Below are 12,722 nucleotides of genomic sequence, written 5' to 3' on the forward strand. Positions count from 1 at the left end.
AACTTTTCATAAGACTCTTAAATTCTCATGCTTTATTACTCCTGTTCACTAAAATATGAAAAAGCATTCAAATCCTTTTTTCCTAGAAAATAAAGGAATGAGAACTCCATACGAAACATCTTTAACCAGCTTACTCCGTAATACCGTTTTTATTTAAGCCACATGAAGCAAGATCCACCCCAACATCTTTTATTCTTATACATACAATAAAAAAGTAGCTACATTTTGATTCATGACAGATCAATGTTCACCTCAGTCTATGAGCATTTCTTAAGTGATTTCAGCATTGTATTATTAGCAATCTTAACATATGACTGCATAATGCATGCAAGGAGAATGACATGAACCCTTCCTCCCAGTGTCTCCTGACCTGGCGGGAAACAGGCACCTGCAGAACTGACTTCACACCAGGTTCAGAGGAAGACAACGCCTTTTTTTTTTCCTCCCCAGTTTACCAGACGAGTATAGCCTTTGCACAAACTAAACAAACTGTTGGGCTACAGAAAACGATTAAGTGAAGCTGTAGGTGATAGGATGTTTTCCAATACCTTTTTCTACTGTTGAATGCGTTTAAATGTTTACCTGTACAAAAGGAAGGAAAAAAAAAATCAAGTTCACTTAGAATAAAAATGCACCATTTTTTTTTAAAAGTCAGTTACCTACACCTGTGTTTCTAAGATAGGTAGCACTTTGATAAGTCTTTTCAAATCAAATTTGAAATTGACAACCTAGATTAACTTACAATTAAATGAAATATGCTGCTATGTCAAATATGACTAGGTTAGAAGGTTCAGCTTTTTTATTCATACTAAAGGCAACTACCTTGAAACTTTTATTAAGGTCATAGTATCACACAGTGATTTAAAAATGCATTCTGCTTGCATTTTCAAAAGCAAACAAATTACTTTCATTTAAAATGTATCTACCAAAATGCTTTTACACTAATCAGCCTAGCTTTTAGTGTAGCTAGTACACTCACAGAAAATACTTTGGTTAGTTTGATTAGAATGAAAAAATGACGAAAGCTAAAACAGCAGGGAAAAAACCTCTTCGATCTATAAATAAGAAACCAAAAAAGCAAAGACCTACAGCTTCTAACAAAAACACTAAAACCCACACATTGAAGATCCTGGAGGCACCTTTCAAAAACATTTGTTATCCAAAATCTGAAAGGAGCTTTTGAAAATTCTACTAAGCACCTAAAACATTAAGTTATGACTCATAAAAAAAAAAAGTAATGTTAATTGAAATACTCTTTGTTAAATAGAAGTATTTTAAACACATTTATTTTCCTTAGGAAGCCAGCATTTTTCATTTAACTATAATGTTTAAATACTAGTGAAAGAATTTCCATACAAATGCTGCATAACTTAAAAAACCCCACAAGGGGAAAAAAAGTAAACAAAAGGTGCTGGTTCTCCAGTTTAAAAACAAAAAGTACCTGTAACTTTGGCATGTGTTTATTAAGCTACATTTATTCACATATAAGCAATTACATAAATATTAAGTTTAGTACAGAAACTGCCTTTGATGGCAAATGAACATGTTTTCTTTATTGAACTTAGCAGTAAAAACAAACTACTCTTTAGGGTTTTTTCCCTAAAGAGTAAAAAAATAAAAGCAGATTAAAATTCAAGTTTTTAAGTGTACAACTTTAATAAACTACTGTTTTAAAATAGTACATTTTGCCAATGGAACAGTTTTTACTAAAGCATTCCCTGACAAAAAAACATTTATTTATATCTTGCTTAGTTAAATATATTTGCCTTGGCTCTCATGCCATAAAAGTGTAATATGCACTTAAAAAACCAAAAAAACCCTCACTTGGACAAAATTTTTTTCTTTCCTTGGTGCACAACAGAAGCAGACACTTCCTCACTTATATTTTATTTACAGCCAAGACCTTTTCCATGTGAACAACGAAAAAGTCAAGGTATACGCCAATTATCAACAAGAAAAGGGAGTAATTTAGGACTGCCATGCAACAAGTCAGTTGCTTACTAAGAAAAATGAATGGATAGGTAGGGAAAAAGTTGTAAGAAAAAAAGGAAGAGAATGACAACCTGAATTAAATATTTCCAACCACAGCAATAAATGTGGGTGCAAGACCACGAGACTAACAGTAACTGGAGGATCTATACCATCTCATCTCAACCTGAGCTTCAAAACAACCCTGTAGTTTAGCTATTCAGTTGATTAGGCCACAAAGTCACAGCAACCCAGACTTGGAGGAACAAGCCTAAGGGGAAAAGAATCTCCTGTTCAACACAGCCCAACCCATTCTTTTTTCTAACTTAGGATACCTCCACAATTTACTTATTTCTAACTTAAGATACCTCTGCAAGTTGTAACAGTTTTTCTCCTTGCCAAAGATGAAGGCACTAAGGATTTCTGCTTCAAAATGACTAATTTAAAATCTTATGTAAAAGTCACTTTGAGAACTCTCACTTGCTTACATTTATGCTTGTTTACCCGGAACCATGAGAACAGCTATGGTATCAAAAAAATTACAGGCACAAATCCAAAAGATTTCAAAAAAGTCTAAATGAGCAATATTTTGAAAAATACTCAATTCTGATACTCTGCCTCAGTGACTGAATAAGCAAATATAAAAACAGACCAGAACACAGCCAACATTTTAGAACATGCATCTTCTTTGCTTCTATCATTTTTGTGGTTTTACAACATACTGTAGGTTTTCTTTCTTTACAGCTGCCATGTGATAAATCCATTCCAACAGAAGTATCCAAAAGTTATTTTACACAAACTTCTCTCACATGTACCACCAAATATCAGAGAAATATTTTAATTTCTCTCAGCACATACTTCTAGAAACACCAACACGTTACTATCTTTTGCTTTTATCTTCAGTATTCAAGAGGCACTAACAGGGCCCTAATTGTTCCAGAATCCCTCCTTTAGATATGGATGATAACAAAAGAAAAGCCATATGGAATCTGTGCATTTTTCAAAGCATTAGTAGAGTCAAAAGACAAGCACTAGTAGCAGCACTTAACTCTTTACTACCAAAAGTTTTGAACAGTGAAGACTGGCTGTATAAATTTCTTCCAGAATTACTTTCTTCCAAGGGCATTTCAACAAGAAAGTAAATTAAATTCAATCTTGACCACAAAAAGAAAGCAATAATAAAATATAACAACACACATACAGAAGTTCTAATGGTAAAGTTAACTAGCTGAACATATAGTGCACTCTAAAAACTTTTACACAACTGTTGTATCATCTTTTTACCAGGACCTGTAGTGACAGGATGAGGGCCAAGAGTTTAAACTGAAAGAAGGCAGATTTAGGTTGGATATAAGGAAGAATATTTTTTTTATATTATTTTAATTTACAAAGAAGGTGGTGAGACACTGGAACAGGTTGCCCAGAGAAGTTGTGGATGCCCCATCCCTGGAAGTGTTCAAGGTCATGTTGGACGGGGCTTTGAGCAACCTGATCTAGTGAAAGATGTCCCTGCTCGTGGCAGGGGGGTTGGACTAGATAGACTTTAAAGGTTCCTTCCAACATAAACCACCCTATGTTCTCCTCCTCTTAATTCCCCCACAGACTTTTTAAGCTTTTTAAACAAGCACCTTGCTGCTTTCTCTCATAGCTCTGTTTGTAGTTGAGAGAATTTTACAAACATCTTCATTAACCGCTTCACTTTCCTTCCATACTGTTGCCAGAAAGACAAAATATCAGCCAAATATAGTTATACAGAGTACAGCACAAACAACATAACACCCCAGTGTCTCATTTCCCTGTACTGTCTAACCTGGGTGTGGATCCGTCGGTCCTTCTTCTCTACTGACAATACAGCTTTGGTGACAGACAGCTCAGTTTTTGCTGCACGTTGCCTCACACAACAGAAATCTGGCCCACAACTTCAGACTGTAGCTACTGTAAAATTTACTGGATTTCAATTTAAGCTACTGTGCTGGTTTGGGCTGGGATAGAGTTATTTTTTTCTGCCAAACTAAGCCTTTAATATACTGTATTTTGCATCATTAGACAACCCCACATGCACAACGTTTGTTAACTTTACTAGAACATCCTCAGGTGACTGCACTCTCTTAGCGAACAAACCACAAACTTGCACCTCGGTGCCCGTGGCACACGGGGTCTGCGGCCAAAGCGCTTCACCTACACCCTGCAGGACAAGGGCCGGCATCTGAGAACGGCTGAACGCCCGAAGCTCCCGGACAGCAGGAAGATCAGAGCTCGTAGAAGATGCAGTACCTGTAGCACGACGCCGGCCCTTTACAGCCCTTTAGCACAGCAACGACGCCGAGCTCTCACCTACCCGCCGTTACCCCCCAGACGCCCCCGGCACATCCCTGGGCAGACGGGGGCGGTCAGAAGAGCGGGGACGAGCGAGCCCACAGCCCGGCCGGCACCCGCGGCCTCACCCTCAGGCAGCCCCGGCTGCGGCCACCGGCAAGGGGCACACGGCCCCGCCGGGACAGGCCCCCGTCGCTGCATGGCTCCCGCCGCACAGAGCCCCGAGCGGGCCGCGGGGAACAGCCCCGCTACCCCCCGACACGGCCGGCCCGGCCCGAACCGGGCCCCCAGCTCCACCACCACACCGCGGGACGGACTCACCGCTCTCCTTGCCGGTCGCAGCGCTGCCCTGGCGACGGTGCGGGCACAGGAACTCGCGAGCCGCCTCCAGGTCCTGGAAGTGCCCGAAGGGAACCAGGGCGCACGACATGGTGGTGCCGCCGCTGCCGCCGCCGCCCAACCCGGAAGCGGTCGCAAGCTTCCCTCACTCCCGGCGCCGCGCGGCGCATGCGCGGCGCCGAGCCGTCCCCCCCCCCCCGTGCTGCGGGAGCTGCCACGTGACCCCGGCCGCCGTGTACATCACACACACCACCCCCCCCACACACACACACACACCCCCCCAAAACGGCGGCCGGGGCCTTCGTCTGCTGCGGGCCGGGGCTGTGCTCCTCCTCCTCCTTCTTCTCCTCCTTCTCCTCCTTCGCGACCGCCGACTGGTCGACGTGGCTGCTCGCGGTGACCCCAGCGGCGCAGTAGAGAGGCGGCAGAAGCCGCTCTGAGGAGGCGGGATCGGCGGTGGCGAGCGCTGCTTCCCCGCCGCGGTTCCTGAGGGGAACGGCGGATGCGTGTCCGTTTTTTCCCCGGCCCCTGAGCCTGCAGCGGGATGGGGCCGCTGAGGTAGAAGCTGCCGTGTGCCTGCGGCCCTCGGGGCTGGATCCGCTCACGGCCCAGGGAGCGGGTGTGAACGGCCCGGTCTTGGCAAACCCGTGAGGAAGAACAGCCGCCCAGCGCTGTGTTGGCTTGTCGGGGCCCAGCCATTACACAGCCAGTGGCAGTAACCGGCATGAGAGAGTTGCATTGCTGACGACGGCTGCACGCTTGGCAGGGAACACAAGGGAGCTTCCCGGCCAGCCTGGGTCTAAAGTGCTGCGAGATGCTGATAGAGTTTCATTATCCGGGCCTAACGATGAACCAAGGCGGCCCTACGCACCTATGTTCCTTTGATTAATGGGGAACACCTTTAACGGGTAGTGAGGACAGGGTTTCTTTCTTAATTGCTCTTGCAAATAGAAAGCTTTTGTTTGGGTTTAATGTCAACTAATTTCTCTTCCTTCTCTGGACACTGAGGCATCTCAGTGGCAGCGGCGATTGGTGATTATGATGGGTGAGATTTGCTGGGGAGTGACATTGGTATAGTGTTGACAGCTGATCCACAGCCTCAAAAATCTCCCCTAGGGCAAGGAGAAAAAACCCTGTGTGTGAGAAGAACACCAGGGGATGCTTTCTGGGCCCCAAAGAAATAGAAATTGCCCTGACCACAGGAATTTACTTTTTTAATGGATCCTACTTTACCAGGCTTTTTTATACATATAAAATACAGTTGTTTGTTTTCACACAGATGTCTTTTATTTGGTAGATAAGAATCTGTGTGTCTTAAGTAGTTAAGAGCCGAAATGATTGAGCAAATAGTCCAAGTCATTCTGAAAGTTTGGTTTGTGGTGTAGATTTTTTGGGTGGTCTTTAACCACTTTGTAAGACTGCACACATTTTTTACTAAGAGAAGTTTCATTCCAAACTGGAATCCATTTGGATTGTCCCAAAGGCACAGACTGTATCAGGCTATAAACTCTAGAAAATCTCTCGTCAGATTTTCAAAGAAACAGGCTTTAACTTACCCTGACAACTTTTTAATGTCTCAGCTGTTCTATTTTGTTGCAGTAATCAGGACACAATAGCAGTTTTGCCCTTAGCAACAGCAGGGACGTTTTGTTTTTACATTCAAAATCTGTGGCTCCTCAGGCAATACACAGGATGGACTTGAATTTAAGCAGATGAATAATCCTGTGACTATTCAATACAGAATCATTGAATCCTGTTTTTCTGACTGGGCATAAAATTACATGCTGTCTACTGATAGGAAGGAGGTGCTTCAAAAATAAGGTCGCAGTGTGGGAAAGCAACTAGTCTTGAGGAATGGCTAATGACTTTAAAGACACTGTAATTAAACATTTAAAGCCTGTGGGGAAAAATACTAAATGACATTTTAGATCTGTAATATGCACAGTCACTAGTAATGTCAAGTGAATAAATAAAGAGTGTGCAAAAAATTAAATTAACAACCTGGTTTGTCATTCTTTAGTGATGCTTTCATCACATTATGAAAATGTTCTTATTTAGAGACTAGTGAACAGTATAAGGCACTGTCATATCCCTGCCTGGTTGCTGTACACAAAGAACTCAAGTTACAAAACTGCCAAGGTACCAATTAATGCATAAAATAAGGCAATGAATAATTCAGCAAATGAGTTAATATTTCAAGACAGGGTCGAGCCCTGATGAACTCATGTTATCACTTTGGCTACCGAATTACCTTTTGTTTATTTCTTATACCTTCTTCAATAGTTACTAATTTTTAAATCTTCATTATATGGGAGGCTATTAAAAAAAACCACTTTTGAAAACCTCTGGCATAAATATTGAGCAATGTTCTTGAAGCTGTTCAGATAAATGTTTAATATCCAAAATTAACAATACATTTACAGTAACAACAATACTTTGCACTTACATAGGTCCTGTCATTTGGAGACCTTAATGCAGTTTACAAAATTGCATAATTACGGATGTTAGGGACTTTCACTTGGGAAATGAAGGTAATGAAAGATGAAGTGATTTGCTCAGCGTAACTCCACAGATGTGTGGAGTACTGGGAGTAAAACTCTGCTTTCTTCATCATCAGTGATGATCTCCACCTGTCATTCATTCATGCTAGTTAGCATAAATGAATGCAATTATACCAGCATATGCAGAGTCCTGCATTTGGTCTTTGATAATAAGTGAAAATGAAACAATTTAGTAATAGTTATAGCAGACACCTCTATACCGTAATGTCAACTTGATACACACAATCACCTTAGCAAATAAGCGATGCGTAAGTGGCTTCCAAGTAATGCAATTAGCACTCATGGGGAGGCAGCAAGAATTAATCAGCCTTCGGTGAAATGCAGAGAACAGAGAGAATATGGAGAATCTCAAACAGTCGTCCTTGTACCAAGCCTTTCACTGCGGTCTAATCACAGCTAAGCACAGAACTGCATCCTTACGGGCCTGAATAATTGATGTCTGTCTCTTATACACCAAATATGCGTGGTTCCCAAAGCTTCAATATAACTTATGGTGGTTTGTCACCTCTGAACATCAACTTGCATGTTTGTATCTTTATCTAAATTTCTCAATTCAGATTTATCTGAAGATACATAAAATACAAATATATAAAGATATAAAAAGAGCTGTATGTCACCAAATTATCTGCCTTGGGATATCTGTAACAAATCTTTCCGTCTCTCCAGCGGACAAAGCATTGAATTGTTTGTGCTGAGCTCCCACAGGAGCACGAGGCAGAGCTGGGGCAAGGCTAGAAGGCTGAAGATTCATTACTGCTGTTACAGACAGTTTATGAAATTTAGTAAAGGTTGTATGTGAAGAACAGAGGATGGAAATTTGCACTTGATATTTCTCTTTTCCTATAAATTGCATTTCTTGCATATAAAAAAATACATGCTAAGCCTAAGTTTGTGGAGGGAAAACAACATCCTGAAGAAATTACTTCCATTTTGTCCCTAGACTAGATGTTCTGATTCACTGCAAAGGCAGGATGAGGGTGAAGATAGGGAGGGCCAGACAGTACATCTGATCGTTCTGAGTTGGGTTAAGTCTGGATTTAAGCAACCCTTTTTCCTCTCTACATACTTGGGCGGGCCACTGCAGGCAGCTCCAGCTGAAATTTATCTGTATCAGCCTGTAAGGCTTAAATTGTGGCTGTGCCTTGCTCTAAATTCATCCTTTGGAACTTGGGGTAATGTGGAAGGCATGAAGACTAGTAGAGAGATGTGTTTACTATCCTGGCCTTCAATTAAAAGAATATTTTCACTCAAACTCTAGATAATCTGAATCCTAAATTCATATTCCAGATTTTTATTGTTGAAGTAATAAGATTTTTAAGATACTCTGGATCTTTTTTCATCATTGAATGTTTGTGATTGATGCTGTCCACTCAGAGTTTTATCTTTTGCATTTCTGATTTTTCACCTAAAGATGTGGTTTAACAGTGTTTTAACAGAGAGCCAAGGCATGTTCCCACATACAAATACCTGTAGAGGATGGTGAAAACCCCTAAAGTTTTCTTTCCGCAGTTTCCTCTGCAGAAAGGCAGTCTTGGGACAGAAGGGATCTGTACCTACATATCCATCTGGGAAATGCCGGGCCTCCTGGCTGGAGATTGCAACACTTAGTCCCCAATCTTTGTGTAACGAAGTTAGCCGCATTCCTCCTCGGTACGCTTCAGGCCCATGTGAAGTTCTAAGTGCTGGGATTTGATTCATTCTAATGCTTAATAATAGAGTATTTTAGATCTGTATATATGCATCTAAACCATACAGACATACTGTGTTGTGCACACTTGATTCCTGTCCTGTGCTGAGCCGGTATTTTTTATTCCAAAAGCCTGTTCTGGGAATGAAAGCAAACCCTATCCTCTGACATATCTGCCAGTGTGTAGCAATACAATGTGCAGCGTCAAAGCCTAGAGGAAGACAATCTGTCTTGCTCCTTTTTTTTCTCACCTTTCTGGGCCAGACTGGCATCCCTGTCTGCCTGTTATCCCTGCCTGCGGAGGGTAGCTGTTGCTAAGCAACCGTGGACCAGGCACCACAGCCTGGTTTTAAAACGGAGAATTAACTAAATTAGTTTTGATGAAGACAAGATACAGCTGAAGAGCAGACAGGAGCAAGGGAAAAAAAAAAAAAAGAGAAAAAGAAGAAAAAGAAAAAAGAAAAAGCAGCTGTGGTTTGCTCTAGAGAACAAAAGGTGTCCAAGCAGAAAGGGGAGTTTTGAAAGCAAAGAGGGAATGATGTATGTGGCCCAAGTGGAAGCAATAAATAGAGAATTAGCTGTTCTTCAGGGCAAGCAGTGTCTCTATGTTTGTACATCACCCAGTACAGCAAAACTCCAAATCTAGGGGTCTTCAAGGACACTATCATAATATAAACAAGGGAACAAAACGTGCTGCCACAGAACCTTCTACCTCCGCCTCTTGCTGGTCCCAGTTTAAACACAGCCTCACAGCCTCCTCTAATAGAAGATAAAGAATATGGAAAGAAAAGTGAGGCAATGTACCAGTTCAGTTTTCCGTCTTGGGGAATTGTTAGCTCCACTGATTCCTTGAGCCACCCTGGCTTGCATGACATCAAGCCTGCAGCAGCCTTGGGTGATGGCACAATGACTGGGGACTCACCATATATTTTTGGTAACCCTAACAATGTCACTGCTGCATTCATACATAGCCCATAAAGAATTTTCTTCCAATAAGGACATTCTGTGCTAAGTGTGGCCAGATCTCATCTTTTGTATTGCCTGAGTTCCCTGACCTCAGAATCCAAATCATGGTCTAGTTATGACAAATCAATATGAATGAGAATTCAAATATTGAATATTTAGTCTGGAAAATTTACAGGTCCAGAATTCTTTGTTACAATTAATTTGTGAGTGAATCTGAACAAGCTTGACATAGTTTTCTGGTGTTCCGAACATTGAAAACAAAAGCAGAGAGAAATCAGTAAGGTGATTGCTTTTCTGCAATGCAGCTTTGCTTGTAGTGGGTATCAGTCAATCATTTGTTCTGTTTCTCTCCTGCTCTGAAATGTCAGCAATAGATTTTAAGAGCTTTTCGTTCACAAATATATCTTTAGACAATTTCCAGATACTACGTTGAGTTTTACATAAAGCAAGATAGTTAAATCTCATAGTCTTATTCGGCAACCGAGTCCAATAAGATGAATTTCTTACATAATTCATATCTCTGAAGTACATATTTTTAAATAATTGGTTGTCTCGGTAGAATATTATATATCGGGGTTTTCAGCATGTAAGCTAGAACTCTCTAGAGAGGTGCTTAAAAGTTAGGGACCTCTCTTGGTTTCGATATTGTTAAGAATGCAGCTGACATATCTGTAGATGCTGTATCATTCCTAATTTACTAACATGCTCTCAATCAAGAAAAAAAAAACACCTCATTTTCTATATTTGAAGTTCATCTTTTCAATGTCTTTATTCACTACAGTGAGACTTTGATGTCACAGATCTGAGAGAAGTATGAGGGAGAGATATAAACATAGAGAAGAAAGGATGCCTAGTCTTCGTGATCCTTAATGAGAGAAAACCTGAACGTCAGCAAAGCAAATCTGCCATCTCGGAGGATGAGTTCGGAGTGCCATCTGGGGGATTTAGGGCTGATACAGCTGGCTGGAGGGCTGAGAGATTTACCCCGCGTGGTGGATCTAACTGGATACCTGTCCCGTCCCACTCAGGGGGTGAGGGTGAGGTTAACTTTTTAATTCTCTGCGCGGTAAGCAGAAGTAATGACAATTACTTTAGAGGTTCAAACCAATCATGAATTTACTTAAAATTCAGTGGAACTACAAAAGATAGAGGCTTGGCAAAGGTCATAACAACGCTCAAAACTTAGCAGAGCTATGAAAGGTAAGGGTTTAGTAAAACATGTGATGATATTACCCTAATGTGCCAAAAATTGAGTTAGAGACAAAGAGAGTGATAGAGAGGAAAAGAAAGAAAGAAAAGAGAGAGAGAGAAAGAGAGAGAAAAGATAGCACCACCCTTGGATCCAGCGATGTTCTCTGCTCGTAGTTGTAGTCTTCAGGTGGTGGGCGCGCGCCGAAAACTTATGTTTTCCCTTTTTATAACCCGATGTGCCCGCCCCATAGGCGGGGGTCTGTCATCACTGAGCAGGCACAGTGTGTGCTCAGGAATGTTCAGAAATGTTCTAGAAATGAGTCGGTGGGTTGTGGGGGTCTCACCCCCCCCCCCCCCCCTTCAGGGCTGACCAAGCAAGTGGTGATCTGTCACAGGCACGTGGCGCACAGGGCACAGATGGTCTTTGTTTACGTGTTTCAGGAATAGAGGAGTGGTCTCACAGGACGTTATCCTGCCTCCGCAGGCTCCGTCCTTGGTCAACACTCCCTGGTCATCATCAACCCATCCCTGTCCACGTCAAGACGGGTATCTGTGACATTCACTCGTTATCAGGGCCTTACAATACCTTCCAGCAGTCAAAGCATTCACTGCAAATATCTTATCAGTGAACTTTTTACTGAGTTGTTCAGTTTGCAAACTCTTTGCTAACCTGCCCTGATTTCTGAGTACTTGCAGAAGTGTTTGGATGAATAATTTTCAATCTAACGCCTGTTCTCAAACTTCTCTTCAATATGTTTCTGATCGGTGACTGGTTACTTAATTTACATGTGATTTTTGTTCAATTTTGTTTGGGGTTTTTTTGCCCTTTTTTTCCTTTTAAAGAGGGAAGTAAAATACACTGAATAGTAAAGAGTGGTTAATAAAAAAAAATGATGCTAACATAGGTAACCTGTCTGTGATCATCACCAGAAGACAAAAGGTCCATCAGTCCCTATCCAGGCATTCATACAAAGTTGGGGAAACGCTTCCCTAAAGTTTGTGCGTACAATACCGGGTTTGTGTAAAAGTTTTACAAGTAACGTTAACACAAACGCCATCTAACATAACAGCTGGCTAGAGTGCTAATTGCTTGTAATGAAATCGTTACTGGAGTGGAAGCAGAATGCAGGCCTGAGATGTCAAAGCACAGCGGTGTGGCAGGAGTTGGGGGCACGAGACAGCTTGGCCTGGGTCAGCAGAGGCTCTCGTTGTAAAATAGATCAAGCTGCATTCATTCGCATCATGCTGGTTCCAGGTATCACCATAATTCCCTGGAGCAAGAGAAAAATTCTTATCCCAAATAGTGGATTATTTTAGTCTCGTCTGGGTATTTTAGCTTGTTGCCAAATATTTCTCTAGAGAATCCCTCTAGGGCAGGGGAAGGCATTCCTGGATCATTTCCAAGGGATGTTAGGATACTACAAGAGCGGGGCAGTGGCATCTGCGCTGTCGATACGTGTTTCTGATGTCCCCAATTTCACATACTGTTTGTCTTATCTTTAATCTTAATATATGTGTCCAGACAAGACAGGGCAGGTTTTGTTTCTAATGGCAATTGATTTATCACAGCTTCATTTCTTTGCATCTGTTTTCGTCTTTCCTGAAGGCCAATAACAGTAATAAGAAATTATCCAAGGTCTCTGCATGCAAATAATTCTTTTATCACACTTGAGGCAGTTTTCTACGGTCTTGAT

General features: G+C 41.7%; 1 protein-coding gene and 1 long non-coding RNA gene across 5 annotated transcripts in view; one reads left to right on the plus strand and one right to left on the minus strand.

Annotated features, from left to right (window-relative positions):
* RAB3GAP2 (RAB3 GTPase activating non-catalytic protein subunit 2) overlaps nt 1-4,858 on the minus strand; it is a 52,727-nt gene extending 47,869 nt beyond the window's left edge. For 2 of the 4 annotated variants that reach the window (XM_075749290.1, XM_075749288.1), the window contains exon 1: nt 4,606-4,790. In XM_075749290.1, the coding sequence (XP_075605405.1) occupies nt 4,606-4,714 (109 nt within the window). In that variant the 5' untranslated portion in view covers nt 4,715-4,790. Of the gene's footprint in view, nt 1-4,605 lie in introns of all 4 variants that reach the window. The other 2 variants (XM_075749289.1, XM_075749291.1) reach the window with 2 other exon arrangements.
* Nucleotides 4,859-5,154: 296 nt separating this feature from the next.
* On the plus strand, nt 5,155-11,899 carry LOC142601112 (uncharacterized). The gene is made up of 3 exons (XR_012834716.1): nt 5,155-5,531; nt 10,619-10,874; nt 11,470-11,899. It is a non-coding gene; the product is annotated as an uncharacterized LOC142601112 (long non-coding RNA).
* Nucleotides 11,900-12,722: the final 823 nt, after the last annotated feature.

The sequence above is a fragment of the Balearica regulorum genome, chromosome 3 (assembly GCF_011004875.1).
Source record: "Balearica regulorum gibbericeps isolate bBalReg1 chromosome 3, bBalReg1.pri, whole genome shotgun sequence".
Lineage (NCBI taxonomy): Eukaryota > Metazoa > Chordata > Aves > Gruiformes > Gruidae > Balearica > Balearica regulorum.